Raw genomic sequence first — 24,275 nt, 5'->3', positions numbered from 1 at the left:
CCTTTATACACACTTTAAAAATTTGTTTAGTAATGTATTTCTTAAATCCACACATTCATTGAAAAATGATTCATGCTGTTTAAAAATATCTTTCTGTTAACAACACTGTCATCGACAAAGTAGATCAAATTCAAACGTCATCATATTTCTCTTCTGTTTATCGTTAAAAATTAATTGATGGTCGTGGGTTGTATTGGTGTTATTTAATAATTTAACATACATAATCAGCAAAAATCTTATTTAAAACAAGTGAACAGTTTTTTCAATCACAATCAATGCAGTGTTTATGCTTGTTTAGCAAAATGAGTAATTTGGAAAAAAAAATACAGTCGAACCGTGTTATCTCCAGAAGAACGGCGTTTAGTTCTAAAAGTCGAAAGTTATTTCAATTTGGAAAAAAATAATATGGGTCCATTGTCATCTGTTATGGCAGTTCAGAAACGCACATGCAATGCTTGCGGTATCTCAGAGAGGACATTCCGAAGAATTAATAATATGAGTGAGGATGAAATAAATAAAGTAAGCAAGATAAATCGTCGACATCCAAAAACTTTAGATTTGCACCAGTCAATTAAAATTGCAATTAAAAATATTATATATAATATATATAAAGCCAAAGAACAAGTAACAGTTAGTGCTGTGTTACACAAAATAAAAACAACGAACTGTGTGATATTAGTTTAACAAGTTTGTGGAGAGTGCTGAAACACTTAGGTTTTCGATATAAAAAGACAAATAATAGTCAAGTATTGTGTGAACTCTCTAATATTGTTTCAAAACGGTGGCATTTTTAAAGAAAATACATAAACAATAAAACGTCTGATAGTCCGAGGCAAGTTGTATTTTTAAAAGAAACTTGGATTTTCGCTAAAGGAAATATGGCAAAATCATCCTGGCAAGATGGCACCACGAAATGTTATTCTTCTAGTCGTTCCGGTAATGGTAAACGCTACATTATACTTCATGCTGGAAATGAGGAGGGTTTTATTCCTCACGCTAGTTTAATTTTTTCGTCCACAAAGAATACAGGTGATTATCATGGAAATATGGATGCAAATATTTTTGAAGAACGGTTTGAAGAAAATTTGTTAAAAAAATTGGAGCGACCATCCATAATAGTGTTGGATAATGCATCCTACCACTCAAGAGTAGAAGAGAGATTTCCTTCAAGCAGCTGGACAAAAGAAGAAATAAAGTTGTGGTTGACAGAAAAGAAAATTTATCACAGTGTTTACCATTTTTAAAAGTCGATTCACTTCAAAGGTGTGGAGAGCACAAAATTCAAAAGAAATTTGTTACTGACCAAATGGCTCTTAAATATGGCCATGAAGTTCTTCGACTCCCGTCCTACCATTGCCACTATAATACAATTGAGTTAGTTTGGGGTATAGCGAAAAATGTTTATGATAAACATGCACCCAAAACAACAGATGACGCTAGCGTTCTTAGTTTATGGAAAGAATCGCTAGAACAAATAAAGGCAGAACAATGGCAAAATTGTATTAGACATACGGAAGACATAATCATTCAGTCCTTTCAAACCGAGCGAGTTATAGATGAGGTCCGGCCTCTAATTATTCGGATAGATAATTCAGATAGTGACGACTCTGATAGTGAAATATCAGACAGTGAATAGGACAAATTGTTTGCTAAAAAGAAGTAACAAAAAAGTGTTTCGGGAATTAAATTCGGACTTTGTGGTGTGTTTTAGTTAAACGATAAAGTACCTTCCGTCTAATTACTGGACTGCATACTCTCAATAGCTTTGGTATTAATTACTGGACTACACGTGTTTAAACATTTTGTTTTGCTGAAAATTCGGAAGTGATTTAGTGCCAATTTGTTTCAAGGTTATATTGAATACAGTGTCTGCAGAAAGTAAAGTCTTGACTTGGCAAGTATTTTCCAATTTTACTGCATGCAAAACCATTCGTATAATTTTCACTCTACGCAAAATAGAGACCTTGATGAACATTTGATGTCGACAAATAATTTCGAGTATTCGAAATATTCCGTCCCACTTCTTTTAACACGCCCTGTATATACATATTATATTCATTTTATTTGCCTTTGACAGTAAAATCTAATATAACTGAACATAAAATACAAGAAATTAAATATTTTTACTTTTCAAGCGATCGGAATTAAATATTAACGCCCCACTTTTTGAGGCCCACTGATCATATCTTAATTACATATCGGCCGTCATAGGGTAAAAGTATTATACTTAAAAAAGACATAATAGATCGGAATGACGGAAGATAAAGACCAAGGCCGATAAAGTATTGTCGTATGCTGTTGCTGATGATAATGAACCTGTATCCCATAAAGAAGTAATATTTAGTTTAAATCATATTTTGACATCAAAATTGTGCAGTTAAAATATGTACACATACAGTAGTCTCCCGCAACTCGATTAGTTCGGTCTCAGCTCAGTGGCGGCTTTTGGGGGTAGGCAGGATAGGCTGGGCCTACCCAATAATTTTAAGAGCTTTAAAATTGAAAAACATATATTCAAAAATTATGTTAATGCATGTAAATAACTTTTAAATGTACTAAATCACTTAATACATTAGCGTCCGTTAAAACAACTATGTTATTATATTACCACAGAAAGCATCGAATCGTATTCAGGCATTTTAAATATCATTAATAGGCCCGATCGGAACTGGCCGACCCAGCTCACATAAGATCCCCGTACAAAAAGCGTTTGAAGTTAAGCAGCTTGCCGGACAACGATTTATATTGTCGTGTTTATGCTTGCCGTTTAGGCACCAGACGATCGGGCCTACGCCGATTATCGTTGTCACTTGTAACGTAATTATCGAATTGTAATATAAATTTTCTTTTAAATTATGATAAAAAAATATGTAACATAATCTATAATTGTAACATATTTTTAAACAAACAACACAATTGCAAACAAGTGCACGGTTGCCAAATAAATTTAAAAAAAATCGTAAAGTTCGAAAAAAAAGATTCACACTCTCACAAAAAAAAATGTATTACACACACTGGCGGCTACAGAATTTTTTTTCAAGGAGGTCATGAATCTTGAGGGTGATTACTTTTCTCTGATGCAAGGTCACTTTTAGTCTTACCACCAATAGGATAAGTAGGTTTTCAAATATTTTTAGGAGGGGGGTCATGACCCCTCGATCCCTCCCACTGGATCCGCCACTGATTACACATAGCTATATGTAATTTGCTGGCTTGGCCTACCCAAAATTTTACCACACCAGCCGCCACTGTCTCAGCTTAGTCTGGCCGGCTCATGAGTCACGCAATTGGCGAGCGCCAGCCAGACGCTAGCAGGCAGCAAGTCTCAACTTGTTTACAGTATTGTATTCTTTGTATAAATGTGCGGCGTCGTGCATTAAATTGTTTTAATGAGTGAAACGTGTAAACGTAAATACAAGTCAATTAAACAGAGACTACATGCTCTAGAAAAATTGGACAAAGGATAATCCGTGCAAAGTCTTTGCAGGAATTTAAACTTGGGCAAAAGTACAGTCAACGACTGGCGGCGCAATACTACAATACAAAAACTATCGAAGGCTTTTGTACACAAATTGAAACAGAAAAAGTTCTACAAAATCGTTGCACACTGAGAAAAGCAAAACACGAATTGGTGGAAGATGCTCTATGGTTGTGGTTCGTTTAAGAAAGAAGACGAAGAATGCCGTTAAGTGGACCAATCCTAACAGAGAAGGCTATGATCTTGTACTCAAAGCTTCAACCAGAAGAGGCGTTCTCGGCTAGTGAGAGATGGCTCTCCCGAAGGAAAAACAGAGACGGAGTCCATTTTATTGGAGTCTGTGATGAGAAGCTGTCAGCAGACCCAACAGCGGCCACCAATTTTTCTGCAAAAGTTTTAAAAATCATTGGTGTCCCGAGGTGGCCAAACTTACAGGAGTCTACTGTATTAATGACTGCGCTCTTGTGTTAAATGTTTTCGATGCAATGAAATAAAATTCAAATATTAAAATCAAATTTAATATAATAAAAAAAGTTTCGTGTTGCATATTTTTTAAATGTAATAAACAGGAACAGATTTTATTTATAAATAGTATTTTTTAAAGTGCTTAAAAAGAAATTTTTAATCAATGTAATCAATATACGCAAGGTAAAAATAAGTCGATGTATACAAAAATGTTTTGTAAATATATTTCTCTTATTAACTATTTAACAAAATATTGTCAAACATTAAAATTAAATGATAATGTATATCATTTTTCGTAATATAGACAACAAAGACGAAAAAAGAAAATTATGACGACATCGCTTCATCATCATCTTCCTCTTCACCACTCTCCTCTTCCTCCTCATCGCTACCATCATCTTCCTCCTTCCCGTCACCGTTTTCTTCTGCATCCGAACCTACATTGTTTTCTGTAACAAGTTCAGGGTTGCTCTCTTCCTCCCATTCACTCCCACTTTCTGACTGGGCATCGACTTGAAGTTCTTCGTCTTCTGAATCACTGGTATCTACAACACACAAACAATTAACTTTAATCTAACAGGAGATGTCGTTATACACAACAACAATAATGTGTTTCAACCACTTAGATTGCACTTCGTAATTCGCCTAGAAAATCTTTATAATATAACAAAACAGTACACTGAATTTCATTGTACAATCTTGCACAACAAAAACTGAACCATATAGAAGTTTGCCAATTTTTTTACATATAAAAGACACATCGCCTACCCAACGTACTTTATAGAATTGAAATCGGATTATTAGGGCAGCATCAGGAATTTTTTAAAATTGTATACAATTCTTTATCTTATAAATATATCGGTAACTATTAGTATATATTAAATTCAGAAAACGGCTTGAAAAAGACTCGGAAAGACTCTTCGTTTAAAAAAAGTTTAATTACGAGCAGTGTTTCCTGAAATACCACCGGTCAAAGTTTGCTTGCATTTGTAACAAGTTAGAAACAATAGGATGGTAATCTTTAAAAAATTAACTTTCACTATCGGAGCTCTTTCTCGATAAAAATTTGCACCTTTAATATATTAATCACTTATAATAACAAAAGATCGGTATTGTGGGTAAAAAATACCAAAACAACTAGGGTGAAGAAAATTGAATTTCAAACTTCAAAATCGTTGTACGTAAAGAAAAATTATTTTCCTGTCGTTCAATGAAGCAATTTATTTATAACATAATAAAACTACATATTTTTTCTTAAGAGCGTAGGCGCAAAATTTTGGGCCAATGATTTTTAAATGAATTCATTTTTTTCGAATCCTGAGAAGACTAATAAATATTTTTGAAAAATTTAAATGCAGAATGAAAGATTGCATTATTACTGAGGGCCGAAAATCCTTTAGAATAAACAAAAAGTTTTTTTGAATGAGATATTTGAAATTAAAAATTACATTAAATTTTCTCTTCTTTTTCACTCCTGTAACTTATTAAAATAAACATTATAGAAGTTTTCATGGACTTTCGGCCCTCAGTAATAATGTAATCTTTCATTCTGCATTTAAATTTTTCAAAAATACTTATTAGTTTTCTCAGGATTTGAAAAAAATGAATGCATTTAAAAAGCATTGGCCCGAAATTTTGCGCCTACGCTCTTAAACGCTCTAAATAAAGATATTCCCATTTGAAAGCTGTATAATTATTTAAACAATTAAAAATTTTTAATAATTTTTTTATGATACACTAATAAAAAAAAATTTTCATATAAACTATTAAAAAGATATTGATATTTTTCAAGTTAAAATCGATGTAATATTTTTGAAAATGTATAAGATGAATGTTTGAAATGTAGAAGCATGTGTAAAGTAACTTTCGATAAAATTTTGGAGAAGACATCCATTAAAAGTAGAGGAGAAAATTTGATGACTGAAGCTAAAGTCTACAATTTGCCAAATTCTTCTGTAAAACTCAAATTTAAAGAAAAAAGATAATCTAAAACGCGTTAAAGCCATTTTGATTACTTTTTTGAAATATATAGGACAGTTATTTCTCAGTAATATAACAAAATAAAGATATTCAAAGTTAAACCTCATTTGCTTATGTGTGGATTATTTTAAGTATTTTTCTGAAGAATAAGAAAAATCCTGCAAAACGAGCTAAACCAAGAAACTTGTAACATTTTATTTTATTTTATTTATTCTCTAACATACGACATTGGAGCACATGGACTTGAGAGTCAGAAACGAGAGTGGAGACCTAGAAAAATTCGCAGAAGATTCAGAACTAGTTGTCACCAACACATTCTTCCAATTACCACCTCGCAAACTGTACACGTGGAAATCCCCTCAAGACAGACCCGGGAGAATTATTAGGAATCAAATAGACTACATTTTAGTAAATAAAAGATTCCGAAACAGTTTTACATCTGTCAAGACATCCTGGAGCAGACTTGGAGACAGACCAAGTTCCACTGGTGGGAGTATTTCGAGTCAAACTCAAAACAGTGCAGAAAAGGAAAGCACAATCGTACAACCTACGTATGCTGAAAGACCTTGATATGAGGATGAGAGTCCAAGCCACGTTAAACGAGCAAGTGACTGCAATTAGAGACAAATCAAATGAAGAACAAACGATCAATCATATTACAGAAATAGTGCAAAATGTAAAGGATAAACACTTAAAGACAGATAGACTAATGAAGAAAAAATCATGGATGACAGATGAAATCCTGAAACTAATGGACGAGAGAAGAGAAGCCAAAAATGACCCAGACAAATATAAAACCATAAATATATTAATAAGAACGAAAATCAGCGAAGCCAAAGAAAAAGAAGCAAATGAAAAATGCGAAGAAAACGAGACTCTGCAGTCAAAGTAGGATAGCCACAATGTACATAGGAAAGTTAAAGAACTCACAGGGGGACTAAGACGAAGGCAGAAAGGAAATATAACTGATTCTGACGGAAACATCATCTTGGACAAACAGAGTAAAATAAGAATGTGGAAAGAATATCTAGAAAAACTATTTGAAGACCAAAGAGATAACACCTGCAATAACACAGTTAAAGGATGGCAAAACGGCAGGCTCTGATAATATACAAGCACAACTACTCAAACTAATGGACAACAAATCAATAGCAATAATCGCAAAGATATTCAACAACATATAAAACTCTGGAGAAATACGAACAGAATGGCTGAAATCTGAGTTTATTGCACTTCCAAAAAAAAGCAGGAGCCAAAAAATGCGAAGATTACCGTACTATAAGCCTCATGGGTCATCTCCTAAAATTGAAAGTCAAACTTCCCCCAATCAGTTCGGGTTCACAAATGCTGTAGGTACTAGAGAGGCTTTGTTCTCAGTACAAGTCTTATTCTAGAGATGTAGAGAGGTCAACTGTGACATATACGCATGTCTGGTTGATTACGAGAAAGCGTTTGATCGTGTACAGCACGCCAAGATGATACAAATACTAAAAGAAGCAGCAATTAACAACCAAGATCTGAAAATAATTAGAAATCTTTACTGGAATCAGACAGCAAATCTCTCAGTTGAAGGTGAACACACTGACTATGTGAAATCATGTGTGGAGTTTTTGCTGTATTTTGTCTCCTCTTATCTTCAATCTATACTCTGAAAGAATATTTACCGAAGCTTTGCACGAAACTGAAAAAGGTATTCTACTAAATGGTTACCGGCTAAACGATATCAGATATGCAGATGACACCATAGTATTTGCTGACAACTTAGAAGACCTACAAGTTCTTATGAACAAAATCATGTAGTACAGTCAACAATATTGACTCAATATAAACGTTAAGAAGACAAAGCTTATGCTAATTAGCAAGAAAAGGATAACAGGTCAACTCTATGTCAACAAATCCCCTGCAGAAAGAGTGACGCACTACAACTACCTCGGCACCATAATAAATAAAGAATGGACCAACAACCTGGAGATTAGAGCATGCATCAGAAAAGCTAGATCCACCTTCAATCGGATGGGGGCCTTCTTCAAGAGTCACAGTTAAGGGCTTATCAGAAAAACTGAAGAGGATAGGAAATAAGTACAACATCACAACAACATTAAAAACAATCAACACACTGAGATCTATGATGTCCAAAACCAAGCCCAACCAAACAACACAAGAAAAATAAAAAAATAGGATCTAGAAAATACCCTGTGAATGCAACAATTTCCATCTCGCTATCTCTGTATCTCTCTCGATCTCGATATCTATTTCTCGTTCTCGCTATTTTTTTCTCACTCTCGCTATATTTTTCTCACTCTCGCTATCTTTTTCTCGCTCTCGCTATCTCTTTCTAGTCTAGCTCTCGCTATCTCTTTGTCCTTCTTTCCGTTTCTCTCTTTTTCATAATACAAAATGTGTTCCAATAAGGTTCTAATTGCGTATGGTTGTAAAAATACTTACCTCTATCATTATATACAAGTAAAGCTTGTTCATTTTCAGTACTGTCCTGTTGAAAACTGCTACTAACTTGAGGTATTAGTAAATCTAATCTCCCTTTTAACCTATTGAGAGGAGTGAGGAGACCAAGTCGGCTTTGTATACTTCCCAATGTAGCACTTAATAGATCAGGAAGTTGAGGGTTTGACATTAGGATTCCGGCATGCATTTGAAGTATACATTTCATCCACATCGAACCCATGTGACTCCTAAAATCAACAAAATATTTGTAAGATTAATTGACATTTATATTTTTTGTTAAAAGTGCAAACGTTTTCTGGCTTCTTTCTATTCAATTGTGAAAATTTTAGTAATTATATTCAAACAATTTTGTGCATACAACCATTGGATTAAAATTTTCTTTAACAAGTTTACTAGAGATTAATAAATAGAAAAAATACCAAAATCTGTAGATATAAAGAAAGCTTGTATTTTTCTCTAAGACTTTTGTGATTTTCTTCATATTTATTCACATTTATCTTTCCTCTTTCTTCCATCAATTCAAGAATTGCAGCTGCCATCTAAGGTTTTGTTTTTATTTTAAGTTTTGACAGTTCATTACATAAGACCAGATCATTTTGAATATTTTACTAATTATAGCTAACATTTAATGTGGTCACTGTATTGTTTGACCTTTTTTAAACTCTCTACTACTCTTGAAGACAGCTCATATCCATAATCTTTTTTACAGTTTGCCCCATACAATATTTAGTTTTAATAAACTATATTGTATATTTTTTTTTGTTTCAGCCAATATTTTAGATGCAATTTAAAAAATATAATATACAGTTTCAAAATGGGTAAACATAGGAACATGCAGTATCTAAAAATGTACTCAATTAGTACATTTCTATTCAACTGGTAATATTGAAATGATTATTTGGTCAATACTCAATAAAAACGTGATGTTTTACTCTGTATGAATCACATGCTGTAATAGCCTATGCTTTTAAAGAAAATAAAAAGAGAAGAGAAACAACCAGGAATTATACATTTTTTTTGTAGAAATAAATTGAATATCGAAATATTCGCATGATTTGACTGGTTAGGGACTGGGTGTGGTTAAATGCTCACAAAATATCTGTATATAAATATGCTTTGTGAATATTTAAATAAATACATTTAAAAAAGTACTGATGCAACTTACGATAAAGTTTTTCCTTGGATGTAACTGGATAGTTCATGCAATAATGGCACAAGTGCCGTTACAGGTAGCCTCTTGACAGTATTTCTTACCACCTCTTCATTTTTTTGATACAAAACAGTCCTCAATATCTTCTTATCTTTACTGTGTAGCCCCTGTATCAGCAGTTGTGCAACATTATCAGCTTTGGGCACTTTACTTCCTTCTGCTTTGCCCAAAGTCAGGTTTTCTAACCGTTTTTCCATGGGTACTTCTAAAGTGCCATCATTTTTCCTTTTCGAGGAGGATATTACAGAGGTTTCTGGCGTTAGGTATTGGACAGAATCATTTACAACTGGTGCTATCGTTTTGGTGCTTTGTTGTTTTTTCTGAGACTTGAGCTTCTGAGGATCTTGTCGTATCAGGCAATGGAGTTTCCTCGAGGTATTTGGTACCTAAAAATAATTAAGATGGTGATAAAATACATAAAATAAAGTACAATAGCAAAATATTAAGAGTTATAACTAAAAGATGGACATAGAAAAAAGTACTGCACATTACACATTAAAAAAGTATTAAAATAGACACAGAGCACAGTATTAAAATGGTTTTGTATTTATCCCCCACAATTTAGGTTCTGGTCAATATGATGACCAAGAAATTTAACTGAGCAGGTTCTGTGTTTTGTGATAGGAAATTGACTGTATCTGGGAACTGTTCTCATGACTGACTGGTTCTAAAGTAAACAAAAATTATTAAGCAACAGCCTAATTCCACTAAACCACTGTTTAGCCTTGCTTAGGTCTGCCACTGTGAGGAGTGTTTCTAATTTTTTTCTCAGAACAGCTTATTCCTCATTTGGTAGGTCATTTATATAGACCAAAAAGAAAAAAGGCCCCAAGACACTGAATTAGACGGATTGAACAAAATAGGGTTGAAAAACGTTAGAAAAAATATTCACCCTAATTTAGATTAGAAAAAGATAAAATATGATATGAAATTAAATTTTATATATTATACTGGAGTGTGAACATTATCAGAAATAAGCAAGGCTGAAGAGTTTGGAAGCAATATATTCTAAAGGATAAAGAAAACCTATAGTAGCTGTAAACCAATTAAAAATTACTTACAATATTCTCGAAAGTAAGTAGCACATCTGTTCCATGTCCTATACATAATGTTTCACTATCTCTATGAAAGGCACCAACAATTCTAATAGGACTAACTACTTCTTCAGATTGACCAGTATCTGAAACTACTTGAATTGTTGTTTTGGGCTTTATGGGTTTTCCAGACTTCCTACACATCAAAATAACACAAAATAAAATATGTTCTTTTATAAAACATCTGGTTTACAGATACACATATGCTCATTTTATAAAAAAATAAAAGATAACAATAGTATAAAAGTAAAAATAATGACAAATGTAATTGTACAAAAATTAATCACATACGTTTATTAAAATTAAGTATAAAATAGTGGATTAGCATGATTTTGCATGATTGTGGATTCAACAATGCTTCAGATTTTAATTTTCTCTATCTAGAATTACAATCAATAACCAATTCTTTGATTCTTTATAACTAATGAATCTAAATTCTTGAAGAGTATGAATTAATGATCAAAGTTATATCTAAGAGACTACTCTGGATAGTAAGTTTCACTTATAAATGATCTACTGTATTACTTTTTATAATAGAATGGTTAAGTACTCACCCATTTAATGTATGCCTGTAAAAATGAACTACTCCACTTCTAACAGTAGCAGCCATTTGTGTAGTTCCGTCATCTCCAACATTTATAGAAATATTGAGAACAATATCCTCCATAAGGAAATTGGCAACTGCATTTTTCTCTGAGACATTGTTGTTTAAACTCCAACAACTAAGGGTTCTATCTCCCTAAAGTTTAAATATTTGTATAATATATATAAAAGGACTTCCACAAACAGATATTATGAAGTAGTAATCATGCAGAACAGCTAATATTCAGTATATCAATTATCTAATGGCTTTTATTAATGAATTGCCATTTAAAATTTATTTCTAGTTTACCTAATGGCAGTTTTCCACTAAATGGACAAAAAAATAAACACAACACAAACTTGTGTCATATAAAACAAAACTGCAACTTTTCTGGTGAATTATTACAGGGTAATGTTAATGTTACTTCTTTTTGTACTGTTATCTAGCCACATGTGTTGCCCTGCCCTGCTTGAGCTGTTCTCCTTTAAAATACCTAATGGGGTTACCAGAAATATTTGCTTGTTTTGATTCAATGATGAGGGTGTAGGTTGTACAGGAATATCTTTGCCTCTTTTTAAGCATAGCATTGAACTAGCTTCAAATGATTTGTAAATTCTGTATTTTTGTTTTCAATGTATTCATTTTTATAATATACCTAGTTAGTTTGGGATTCTTTATATTTATATTTGAAATTTAAATGTAAAAAGGGGTTCCCTGTTAATAAATAAATAAATATTAACTGCACTATATTTTAATTTATATAATTCATTTAATATAATGATAAATTTGATACATTTAAAAGACCTAAACCAGGTGGAAAGTTGACTGTACTTTAAAGTGAACATGAAGCTGGGAGAAGAACCTAAGAAGTGGGATCCTGTTTGGAAGTACATAGAGATCATATTAATCCACCTGCTAAAAACTTGGTTCTGTAGTTAGACTGTTGTGGTGGTCAAAACTGCATCCAAAAATCCATCTCTTGATTCTATCACTTGACAATTCTTACTAGCAGGATATATCTTTCTGTCCAATGATTTAGAATTTGGGGATGTTAAGCGATCTTTGCACTTATACACGGATGTAGAATACATTAATGTTATGAAAGAATGTAGGAGAAAAAACAAATTTGTTGTTAACAAAATTGAAAGATGAGAATTGGTTTCAATTGACAAACTATTGGTATGTATAACAGACAAAAAAGTTGACTCAGAGAAAGAGAAAGTATATTGGCTCAAGACTCACAAAATCAAAGTTTTAAAAAGTAAGTCTTTCTTGCTCTACATGAAACTGGACACAATAGAAGAAAACATACAGATATTAGATGTAGAAAAAAAGGTCAACTGCAGAAATCATTCAAATCTATCGTGGTAAGCTAATACTATAGCCACTGAGCTACAGCTGCCACTGTATTAAACATCATATATATTTTGTCTTTTTGAACGAAGGATCCTGAGAAGAAAATTCAGTGGCATCTGTGAAAATGGTGTTTGGAGAAGGAGGTACAACTACGAGATATATCACAAATATAAACATATATTTGGTGGTAAAGATGTAGTATCCTTTATAAAAATAGGAAGACTAAGATGAGCAGGACATCTGGCAAGATCACAGCAGAACAACCCTCCTAGAAGAATCCTTATATCGCAACCTGTGGGAAGTAGAAGTAGGGGTAGGCCAAAACTCAGATGGAGGGATGGTGTAGATGAGGATGGTAGACAAATAGGCGCAGCAAACTGGCAACAGTTGGCAATCATGATGATGATATATTTTGTCTTATGCAAATATATTCTTAAAATTATGTTAACCTGTCAATTATTGAGGTCTGAAACATTAATAGAAGGCTGGTACTGAATATCTGTCATAGATTGAAATTTATAGCATAGTCTTTGCTGCAATTTTCCAGTTGTCTTCATTTATACTAGGATAGTAGTGTGATCATTTAAACAAAACAATTCATTACCTTAGAGCCTGACATAAAATATGACTCATCACTTGAATGAGGATTCACATAATAAAGAAACATCACTTCTGACTTATGACCAGTAAATGTCCTAAGTACTTCTTTTACATCTATGTCCCACAATTTAATGTTTCTTGAAGCTGTTAATAATTGACTGCTTTCTGGTATTGCCAATATTGCTGTTACCTTTTCATTTCCAACCTTCCATTTGCTAAAATAACAAAATTACACAATCTAACATTATTGTATTTACACTACAACTTACTTAATAACTTTTTGTTTTTCTAAAGACCAGATAACAACATTCTGTTCTAAACCTGAATATACGATGTTAGAGTCAACTGTGGATAAGCAGTTAATTGCTTGATTTGTGTCACTATTAATTGAACTCTCTAAGCCAGCATTTGTAATTGAATATAACAGTAAAACACCAGAAGTTGTTCCTAAGACTATTTTTGGACTAATAAATGATTCAGAATCTCTTCGTTTTTTCTTTTTTGGCGAACCACCCTACAAAAATTGTTATAAAAATAACTGTATTCAAATAAAAGCACATGGCTCTCACCTTGTATTTTACCCCATCGTTTTGAATGAAATGTAAACATGTACAAGGTGAAGTCAAATGGAAATCGGGAGTAAATTCCTGTTCAAATTTATTGGATAATGTATCCCAAACTTTCAATTTTCCATCTGTGGATAAATGGGCAAAATATTTTCCATCTTCACTAAATTGAGAAGCCATCTCGAAACCGCCATTAACACATGTTCTAACCTCAAATTAAGTGACATTGACATAAATACCTGAAGTGTGATATACTTTGGCAAGACAATTTTTAGTAAACTATGATTAATTTGTGGTAAAATATTTATGAATAAATTCGCTATCAATACAATTATAACAAAAAAATTTTAAAATTATGAGATAAATGCAAAAAAATTGTTCTAAATCTAAAAACCTAAAAATCTAAAAACAAAGTAAAATTTTACATAAATTTAATATTTTGTGACATGACATCACTCCAATTTACCACCGATTTTACATGATTTTCTAACCTTTTCAAACAAATCAAAATAAGTAAATAAACAACATTTTTCTCTATCCAATTGTTATTTTGTTATATGAAATGGAAGAAGATTGGGATATTGAATGTTCAGATGATGAACTTAAGGACTGCAAAGGTCCATGGGAACCCAAACCTGAAGAAATAGATCGGTTATACACTTTATTGGACAATGGAGAAATACAAGAATTATTCTGGAAATGTCCTGGATATCGTTCCCCTTCTCCAGAATTTACGGAAGAACCGGATCAAGAAGACGAAAATAAAGAGTTAGTAGCATATTGTATGTTTGAGTACAAACTAAGACCAAAAACTTATTTTACTTGCTACCTGAATATGACAGATTTGATTTATCTCTTGTATGTCTCAGCAGTCACCCTATAATCCAGCGTTTCCCTTCCAAATCCAAATGTGCTCTTTAAACCAGGTTGTTCTATTTGTACCAATATTTTTAGTAAAATTCTTTGTTATATAATTGCCAGCTAACAAAATAAGTGTAAAAGTAATCATTTAGGATTTTAACTTGGACAATTTTCATACTTAATTGTTTTGTTTCTATTGTAGATCTGAAGAACCAACTGATTTTGATTTTATGGATGAAGTGTCATCACCTAAATTAAAAATACGGAATAAGGGAGAGGAAACACTTAAAGGAAGTGCCAAAAAGAAAACAACTTCTCTGGATAGTGTTTTAAATAATATGAGGAGACATAATTTATTACCAAATAAAAATAAATCATAAGAATTCTGTTCTTTTAATATATAGTTGATATTTGTCAGTAATTTAGTGTCTACAATTATAAATCATATTTTTCATTTAAGGTATATTTGCAATGAACTATTCTTAAACAAAGCATGTTTATATATTTATTATTATAGTATATTGGCTAAGATTAATCAATTTTTTATTTATGACCATTCTTTTGAAATACTTGTGCAGTTTATTAGATTCGTTCAAAATCCTGAAGAGTGCTTACATCAGGAAGACATTTTTTCTTTGCTTTATCTACCTTTGAATGCTATCACTGTATATGTAAAATAAAGTAATTAAGTCAATTACCTGAAAAGCAAAAAACTAAATGTCAAAACCAGATAAAATGTCTGACTGGGCAATAGGACACATCCTTATCATACTCCACAGTTAATAGGTTTTTGTGATGTTGGTGCACTTTACAGTTTCACTGACACCATTAGGTGTCTATATAGGTAAGACACAATCTTTAATATCTTTATTTTCATGTTAGTAGCATAACCATTTTATAAGGTTGAATTCAGACTAATAGTATAATTTATTGCTATTATAGTTTGTAGCTAATCTGTTGCGGATAGAAAAAATTTATTGTTTCCAAGAAAAAGTGGGTATGCTAACTTTATGATGAAGCTAAGCTATATCTCGGCAAGGAAAAGGGGTACCGAGCCTATCTTGGCGGCATATTTTATTGCTGTTGATTGATATAATAACAAATCCCCAAAAACTACCCCATCATCCCCTAGCTCAAAACACACCCCTGGGAAACCAAGATATCTACCAAAAAACAAACTGCAAGGAATTTATTGTTAATTTAATACCAGTTTTTCGCCAAGGAATAATTTATTGCTGCAACCAATTCCAAGAAACAATGATTACCTATGCTAAGTTTAGGGTAAAGCTAACATGGCCCCAGGTATATCTCGGCAACGAAAAAGATTACAGGGCCCATTTTATTGCTAATTAATTACTATTGATTAGTACATTGACCAAACCCCAAAAATTACTCCATTATCCCCCTAACGCAAAACTCATCCCCAGAAAAATCGAGACAAAGGCTTTACCTTAAAGTTAGCTTAATCATTGATTCTCGGAAACAGCTATAAACTGTTTCCTGGCAATAAACTAACAATCAATTCCTTGCGGTTTGCTTTTTGGCTCATATCTAAGTCTTCGGGAGTGTCTTTTGAGCTAAAGAATGCTGGGGTATTTTATGGGGATTGGTCAATGAAGCAATCAACAGGAATTAATTAGCAACTAAATATCCCACAAGATGGGTCCTGTATCTCTTTTCCTCGCCGGGATATGGCTATGCTAGCTTTACCATAAAGTTAATCATTGTTTGGCATACAAGTTTGGCAATAAATTCCTTGTGGTTTGCTTTTTGGCTGATATCTCAGTTTTCCGTAGGTGTGTTTTGAGCTAAGGATATGCTAACTTTACTGACATGTTACTTTCTAGTCCTTTTGCATCTAGAATTTCCATCAAAGAGTGTTTAATACAGCTAAAAGCTTTTGTATGATCTATGATGACAATTATTTCTTTCCTCTGGTATCTGAATTTTTGTTAGAAATGCTGAACAACAATATCGGGCCTCAATAACGGTTCTAAAACCAAATTGTTCCATGAGATACATATTATAGATGGTTGTATAAGATTATAAAGTCAATATGATAGTGCTGTTATTTTTTTATGTAATCTGGTATACAAAGGCAACTTCATTTTGTCTAAAACTAGTTTTCAATTTTTCCTATAGTTTCTTTCGTTTCGAATCAGGTTTTCATATGTATCTTATTTTAAAATGACTTTTCTGTTTTCTTCAAATATTTTAAGACAGCTCTTGCAGGAACCCTCAAGATCAAATTATCTTACCGGAGTATTATTTGCATATATCCTCCTATTACATATTCCTTTTAGCTTTTAAAATCCCACAGAAATGGGTGGTTTTTCATTTTTTAAACAAAATAAATAAAACACCATTTTAATTAAGATTTATATTACTAGAAATATTACACTGTTAAAAAAAAATTCTATTAAAAACAATCAGACCCACACAGGATTATGACTCATCAAATTTTACAATTGTATAAAAAAATATTGATCAGATTCATAGTCAGTCCAAATCCCTATTTAAAATTAAACTTAAGCGTACAATTGTAATACTTGCTTATAGTTTCCAATGACAAAAGAAAATATTTTACTAAAATTTTAGTTAAAATAAAAATTTTAACTAAAATATTTATACAGTTAAATCTGACTTTAATACAATAATTTCCTCCTCGGTTGCCAACTAGAGTCCCACAAATAAAAATATCTAGATGTGAAGCAACTAGCCAAACAATTTCGTGAACATCTATTCACACACTATGTTAAGGTTTACTGCTTAAATGACTATGTACCGAGATTTGTTTCAAGGGCACTTATAAGTTCGGTATAGTGCTGTGGGTATTTCTCAAAATGAACATTATGATAAACCCCAAATTATGGTAAAACAATTGGAAAATACTGATAAGATGTTATTTGAAAATAAGTGTTTTCGTTTTAATTACAAAATTAGACTATATTAGTATTTCGAAGTGGAAATTGAAAGGTCAACAATAAACTTAAATTATAGCTATTCCCAAAAAAATTGGTAAATTGTACCTAGATGATAGAAGAGATAGTGATTTATTTAGAAACCCCAGTCCAATCATTGCTAAAATTTACTGGGTAAGTATGTATATTTTTGTGTCCTTTTAAATTGTTGTCATTCTTCTTTTATAGCATTTTTATCTAGCTTTCTAATTTAACATTTTAATAGCAGATAATTAAAGAAAGATTTTGTGGGAATAAACTTTCTATTTCCAATTAATGCTTGCTTATTACAATTTGGATAGAAGTTATAATTGGGGAAAATTATACTAATTGAGGAAAAATATGATCCTGATTCCCCCCTGTTGTTTTAGGGCTTCTCCTGGTAGGGGGACTTTTTCCCCCTGTATGCCAACTTGTTCCTTCTGGTAGATGGACTTTTTCTACCTGTATGCTGACTTGTTTCTCGCGGTAAATGGACTTTTGTTTCCTTATTCGTACATATTTTATACTGAACCTAGGTTTTTTTGGTTGCCCTCTTGCTGGTTTGCCGGATTCTCAGTCACATCAGGGATCATACTGGCTTTCCGAGAAAGAGTAGGAGAAGGCCAAATCGACGGCAAAGGGAGGAATGCTCCTGTTAATATATTTAGATATGTTTAGTTATATTCAGAAGGTAAATTTTTGTAAATATTTTTTTTGGTTAACTTTAAGGCTTGCTTTATATCTTGTCTGTTCTAACAATAAAAACATTCTTAGCCGACGGATAGTCTGTTGGAACGGATTTTCATCCATTCTTACATCTGATTTTGGTCAAAGACCTCTGAGCCATTCTGCTGCCTGACAGGGTTCATCAGCTAGACGGACATACCCCTGTCTCCCCTTCTTGCTAGTGGCTTGAAGGGTGGAGGTGACAAAATGCTCAAGAACTTGGTTAAAGGGAGATAGATATCATAAAAAACAAATTAGATAGAGTAGACATTTGACAGTTCAGGTTAGGTTCACCAAGTAATAGTTTTTTATAATAATTATTGAAATAACTGTAACACTTAATATGTACAAGGGCCATGGTTTAAAATGCATAAAAATGATAAATATTGTCTGCTCAATAGACTAGTTGAACTTAGGAGTTTTATGAATCAGTGTAATATGTAAATGTATCCATAGTGTTCTTTTGTTTTTGCATGTGTATTGGAAACTTTTGTTGATCCTTAATTGAAAAATATAAATTATTGTCAGTGAAAACTAGAAATCTACAAATTTATTGATTCTATCTTTGTGGAGCTGGCTTTGGTTTAGGCATTTTAGCTAAAAGTCCTTGTATTTCCTTCTTTTCGTCATAGGTTTTCCATAACTCGAAAAGATTAATGACATACCTGGCTATTTCTTGTATTTTTTCTATATCTACATTCAACTCTGCAAACCAAGACTTATGATCTTTCTGCAAGATAACACAGGCAATCTGTAAACAACCTATAGCTATTTGATATGGTGGATAAAGTAGACAAAGGTCTGTTCGAAGAGAGTCATTCACTATCCTCCAAGCAAGGGTGAGTAGTTGCTCTTCATGTCCCATATCTTGAACCAGCTGTAATAGAGGCCTATAAGGTTGATAGACTATTAAGCAGCAATCCAGGTTTTCTAAGAGGTAGAACTCGCATTCCAGTATATGGTTGGTACGGTAAGGAAATTCTTGGGTGTATGCATATCCAAATTTATTTTTTACTAAAAAATAACAACTATATAAACAATTTAAAAGACATTAAAATGTACATAAAACATTTAAAAATTTCAATATTTAAAGCATATAAAATTTAACCTTTGTATAATAATAGTGTGAAGTTCTTTTAATTTATTTACAATCTTGAGCTATAACACTAACACTGAAAACACAATTCATTTGTAACATTTAATACTTAGCAGTATAGATTTATTTTATCGACTAACTCTCTACAATTTAATTTCTCTTATTTACATTGTGCGCCAATACTTCTAGAATTTAGTAGAAATCTCTGGACACCAGTTAATTGTCGCTTCTAACGCTCGAATCGTTCCACTGGTTTCTAGGCTGGACGTGACGTCAAAATATCATAGAATCGGGGGATCAGTGGCGTAGCTTGAGCGTAACAATAGTAAAAGTCTCTTTTTAATAAAATAGTAGCTTACAGTTAGAGATGAATAATCTATTATTATTAAACGCTTATATTTTTACGTCTGTATATTATTAAATACCAACAGATTGGCTAAAATCATACTTCATAGTAATTTCAAAGAAACACAATGTCAGTCTCCGCGAAGAATACCGTTTAATTAGCTTAATGAGTCGTGCATTAAAGGTGTTACTAAAAATAATACATAAACTAACTGACAAAATATGTGAAGAAAAACTACGAGACACTCGATTTGGTTTCATAAACGAATAGATGATACACTAAACACTTTATCAGGTGCTAAATGGTTTTCGACCCTAGATTTAAAAAGCGGCTACTGGCAAGTAAAAGTACATCTTGATGACCTTGACAAAACAGCTTTTTCAACTGGCTGTGGTCTCTACAGGTTGCAGGTTCTACCATTTGGTCTTTGTAATGCTCCAGCTACATTTGAACATCTAATGGAGATGATTTCAAGAGGACTTACCTGGAAAACATGTCTAGTATATCTTAATGATATAATGATTATGTCCAAAACCTTTGATGAACATCTGTAAAACTTAAGCGAGGTAGACAGATTGAGAAATGCCAATTTAAAGTTAAAATTATAAGAAATGTTCACTATTTCAAAGAGAGGCATACTATTTAGAACATATCGTTTCAGAAAAAGGAATTAAAACTGATCTAGAGAAGATTTCAGTTATTATAGATCTGCCTAAATCAGAAAATAAAAAGGAAATTAGAAGTTTTTCTTGGACTATGTTCATATTATCGGAAATCTATTAAAGATTTTGGCCGCATTACCAAGCCCCTTTATTGACGACTAACTAAATCTGCATTAAAGAACATGTTTTTCCATATGTCCTTAAAAAAGCAGTAATATGTCCAATCTTCAAAAAAGGGGACTCAAAGCTGCCAGAAGATTATCGGCCAGTCTCACTACTGCCAATTATTTCGGAACTTGTGAAAAAGAGCATGACACTACAAATAGTAGATTTCTTTGAGGTTAATGATATATTTTCTGAATGTCAATTTGGTTTTCACAAAAATAAAAATACAGTCTTAGATATTTTAAACCTTATATTGTATATTACAGTCATTTCATAACCTTCAATTTAACTCAGTCCTTCTGCGTGACTTGAGCAAGGCTTTTGACTTGGTCAACCATGAAATCCTCCTGCAGAAATTAGAAAAATATGTATATCTTTTGTTCCGAAACATCATAAAATTATATCTGAAAGATAGGGTACATGTTGTGAGGGTTGATGGGGTGTAGTCATCAGATATTGTGTTCAATATTGGATTACCCCAGAGTTCAATTGTGGGCCGAATTTTATTTTTGATTTATATAAATGATTTTCCAAACAGGTAACATGTAAACGACCTTCCAAATGCGGTGGTTAGTAGTTCCTCAAACCTTGTAAATTTCGCTGATGACTCAAATGTGCTTTTCTGGGAAAAAACTCATATTTAAAAATGGTCAGAAAGACAATATTGAAAATTATCGTAGCATTTGTATACAATCTGCAATCCCTAAGCTCTTCGACAGTCTTATAGCAAAGCAACTTTTTTGGTTATGTAAAGGCTTAATATCTCAATCACAACATGGTTTTCATAGGAAAAATCCACTGCAACAAATTTGGTTTGCTATCAATCTGATATATTATCTCATATGGAAGGCCGTAAACAGGTAGATGCAATATACACAGATTTTTCCAAAGCATTTGTAGATCACCAAATACTTTTGGGCAAATTAATTAATGTAGTCTTTCATGGCAGGTTTATTGAATGGATTAAAAACTCTACATCTGGGAGAAGTCAAAGAGTCTAGATAGGATGTCATCTATCTGACAGTATCACAGTAATATCTGGAGTTCCTCAAGGAGGCCACACTTCTCCACTTCTTTTTAATATCTTCGTTAATGACATCACTTCCTGTTTCCTAAATAGCAAATGTCTAATGTTGGCAGATGACTTGAAATTTTGAAAAGTTATAGACAGTTTAAAAGATCAAGCCTTGCTACAAGATGACTTAGACAGACTACAAAATTGGTGCAATCAGAACAAACTCCACTTAAATGTAAAAAAATGTTGTTTTATAAGTTTTTCTCATAAAGTCAATAGAATTGGAACAAGCTATACTATTAATAATCAGCCACTGAATTATGTTTCTTCGGGATTTGGGTGTTATTTTCGATGAGAAGCTTACTTTCTGTGACCACATAAACTCTATTTCAATAAAGGCATCTAAACTTCTTGGTTTCGTTACTAGGAATTGCAAGTATTTCTCCATTAACTCAATAAGATTAGTGTATTGTTGCTTAGTTAGAACTATTTTGGAATACTGTTCAGTTATTTGGTCACCCTATTTTCAGAACAATATTGATAACATAGAAAGAGTCCAGCATAAATTTTTGAGATATTGTGCTTACCACATCCATACTACTATTGAAAATCATGATTATTTTCGTACCGAACAACAATTATCTTTACCCTCACTCAGGAACCATCGTGGCATGTTAGGAGCTATATTTACATATAAGATCGTACATGGATTTATTGATTGTCCAAACCTGTTAAGTCAGATTAACTTTAATGTTCCCTTCAAGCTCTATGGTACCACAACGTTTTCAATATTCCTTTCCACAGAACAACCTATGGTATTCACAACCCATTGGATAGATACATGGGGCTATTCAATGATCACGATTTTGATATTTTCAATATAACTTTAACTCAGTTAAAAAGATCTCTTGCTTTGTGATATGTATATTGGGATTGTTGAATTTTGTTCTTGTTATACTTTGTTTGTTTTTTTAGTATGTAAGATTTTTAGTCTCATTTTTTTTAAACTTTTTAATATTGATTTTTTATTATAAGTAATTTCAAGTTTTGAATCCTAACTGTGATATTGTATATTGTAATTTAAACTGTTAATGGGGTTATCCCATGTATTAAATAAATAAATAAAGAGTATACCGGAATAAAAGGAAAAAGACAGTTATGATTTGATTTCATGTATAGTGCGTCTGTATATCCGCTTATAAGTATTTCACCCTAAAAGGGCTCATCAGAACGGATATTCACAGACGCTCTGAACGTGAAAATAAATCTTTCCTGTCTTGGGACATACTCACTATACATGAAATCGAATCTTAACTGTCTTTTTCCTTTTATTCCGGTATACTCTTTATGAGTACTAGAAACCAATTCCCTACGGATTTTTGCTTAGTTGAGGAGATATGTTGTGGAATGCAATTTTAGATTCCCCATGTCTCTAATAACATCTTTATCAACATCTGTTTTGCTTTGCCATTCGTAGAAGGCACAGATTAAAGCATAAATCTGAATTTGGTTTCGAAAAATTAGTTTACAGATTTAAAATAATTTTAATTGAGGTTTTGTAAATATTTGACTTATGTAATATTTTATATTTTTAACATGAATAAACAGTATTGAGTAGAGAATCTTGTAAAGACCATTTTTCTAGATTTAAGGTATTAACTTTATCTTAATTATATATTTTTGAACTATTTTTATGTACTAGATGATATTAATTTTATAGATAAGGCTCCCAAATGCATAAGAACTCAATTATTTAATAAGTTAACAACTGATATTAAGACTAGTGATTCTTTAGGGAGTTAGAAATGTTAGTACACATAATTCTATTTAGTACTGAGACTTTGGTGATGAAGGCCCACATTGCTTATATCATGTAACTGTTATATATTTTTTGTTCTTATGTATACCAGTATAATTTTGAAGTGTTTTAGATATGATACTTTTATTTTAATTTTTAAAACTATACATATGGGCTTTTTAAACAATACTTGAGAGATATACTTACTAACTGTTTGACAAGTTGTTATGAGTCTTGTATTTGATATAACTCCAAATTCTTCTACTTTAGATGCAAGAAAAATGCATGTGGGAGCTAGCAAAAGCGGATCGATACATTTTAAAGAGTTTCTAGCATAAAAACGTTTAAAATACACAGTAGCTGTTGCAATAACTTGTTGCCTAAGTTTTAGTTGTTCACCTAGAGTTTGTATAACTAAAATAAACAAAGAAATTACTAAAGCTTAAGTAAATACCTAAAACACAACTTTACCGCTAGAAAAGAATATAAATATTTTTTGGTATTCATCTTCTGCTAAAATTGTTAAATCATGGTGTCTTTCCCTAATGAGGTCTTGTTTGTCTAAGAGCCATTGTTGACTAAAACAGTAACAGAAACGAGATTGTATATATTAGAATTATTAAAAACAAACATACTTACTAATGTGAACTTTGCCAAAAATTTCCAGCCATATTATATATTAAAATTAAAATAAAATTGCAAACTAAAGTATATACAACTAAAACCAACTATTTAGCTGTTAGTGACAAACTGACAACAGAGGTGAGACATTTGAACTACTTACAAAAAAATAGGCCTGTCACACCTGTCAGTGTCATTTCTTTCAAATATAAAGAAATATGGAAAATAAAAAAACTTCATTTTGATTA

The 24,275-nt window shown here is 32.1% G+C and overlaps 3 protein-coding genes across 3 annotated transcripts; 1 reads left to right on the top strand and 2 right to left on the bottom strand.

The window, feature by feature from the left end:
- Window positions 1-4,145: 4,145 nt before the first annotated feature.
- On the bottom strand, window positions 4,146-14,022 carry LOC140449740 (WD repeat-containing protein 43). The gene is made up of 8 exons (XM_072543062.1): window positions 13,799-14,022; window positions 13,499-13,743; window positions 13,234-13,444; window positions 11,245-11,429; window positions 10,658-10,826; window positions 9,552-9,982; window positions 8,369-8,613; window positions 4,146-4,488 (listed from the first exon to the last, which is right to left on the bottom strand). The coding sequence occupies exons 1-8, from the start codon at window positions 13,973-13,975 to the stop codon at window positions 4,271-4,273; spliced, it is 1,881 nt and encodes a 626-aa protein (XP_072399163.1). The 5' UTR covers window positions 13,976-14,022; the 3' UTR covers window positions 4,146-4,270.
- A 50-nt stretch (window positions 14,023-14,072) lies between these two features.
- Window positions 14,073-15,191, top strand: Pa1 (PTIP binding protein Pa1). The gene is made up of 2 exons (XM_072543063.1): window positions 14,073-14,563; window positions 14,859-15,191. The coding sequence occupies exons 1-2, from the start codon at window positions 14,358-14,360 to the stop codon at window positions 15,034-15,036; spliced, it is 384 nt and encodes a 127-aa protein (XP_072399164.1). The 5' UTR covers window positions 14,073-14,357; the 3' UTR covers window positions 15,037-15,191.
- A 1,830-nt stretch (window positions 15,192-17,021) lies between these two features.
- On the bottom strand, window positions 17,022-24,198 carry CycC (cyclin C). Its single transcript, XM_072543059.1, has 4 exons — window positions 24,046-24,198; window positions 23,878-23,984; window positions 23,614-23,820; window positions 17,022-19,338 (listed from the first exon to the last, which is right to left on the bottom strand). Exons 1-4 carry the CDS (start codon window positions 24,075-24,077, stop codon window positions 18,884-18,886), a joined length of 801 nt encoding a protein of 266 aa, XP_072399160.1. The 5' UTR covers window positions 24,078-24,198; the 3' UTR covers window positions 17,022-18,883.
- Window positions 24,199-24,275: the final 77 nt, after the last annotated feature.

The sequence above is a fragment of the Diabrotica undecimpunctata genome, chromosome 9 (genome assembly GCF_040954645.1).
Source record: "Diabrotica undecimpunctata isolate CICGRU chromosome 9, icDiaUnde3, whole genome shotgun sequence".
Taxonomy (NCBI): domain Eukaryota; kingdom Metazoa; phylum Arthropoda; class Insecta; order Coleoptera; family Chrysomelidae; genus Diabrotica; species Diabrotica undecimpunctata.
Note: the sequence above shows the minus strand (reverse complement) of the source record. Positions and strands in the feature narration are given on the sequence as shown.

Coding starts and splice junctions, on each gene's coding strand:
- LOC140449740 (XM_072543062.1), bottom strand. CDS start 13,975: ATGGCTTCTCAATTTAGTGAAGATGGAAAATATTTTGCCCATTTATCC. Junction 11,430..13,233: donor ATTTTATGTCAGGCTCTAAG/GTAATGAATTGT, acceptor TTTAAACTTTAG/GGAGATAGAACCCTTAGTTG. Junction 8,614..9,551: donor ATCCAAGGAAAAACTTTATC/GTAAGTTGCATC, acceptor TGTTGATTTTAG/GAGTCACATGGGTTCGATGT.
- Pa1 (XM_072543063.1), top strand. CDS start 14,358: ATGGAAGAAGATTGGGATATTGAATGTTCAGATGATGAACTTAAGGAC. Junction 14,564..14,858: donor CAAGAAGACGAAAATAAAGA/GTTAGTAGCATA, acceptor TTTCTATTGTAG/ATCTGAAGAACCAACTGATT.
- CycC (XM_072543059.1), bottom strand. CDS start 24,077: ATGGCTGGAAATTTTTGGCAAAGTTCACATTA. Junction 23,821..23,877: donor ATTTATATTCTTTTCTAGCG/GTAAAGTTGTGT, acceptor TGTTTATTTTAG/TTATACAAACTCTAGGTGAA. Junction 19,339..23,613: donor AACAACTTGTCAAACAGTTA/GTAAGTATATCT, acceptor GTTATTTTTTAG/TAAAAAATAAATTTGGATAT.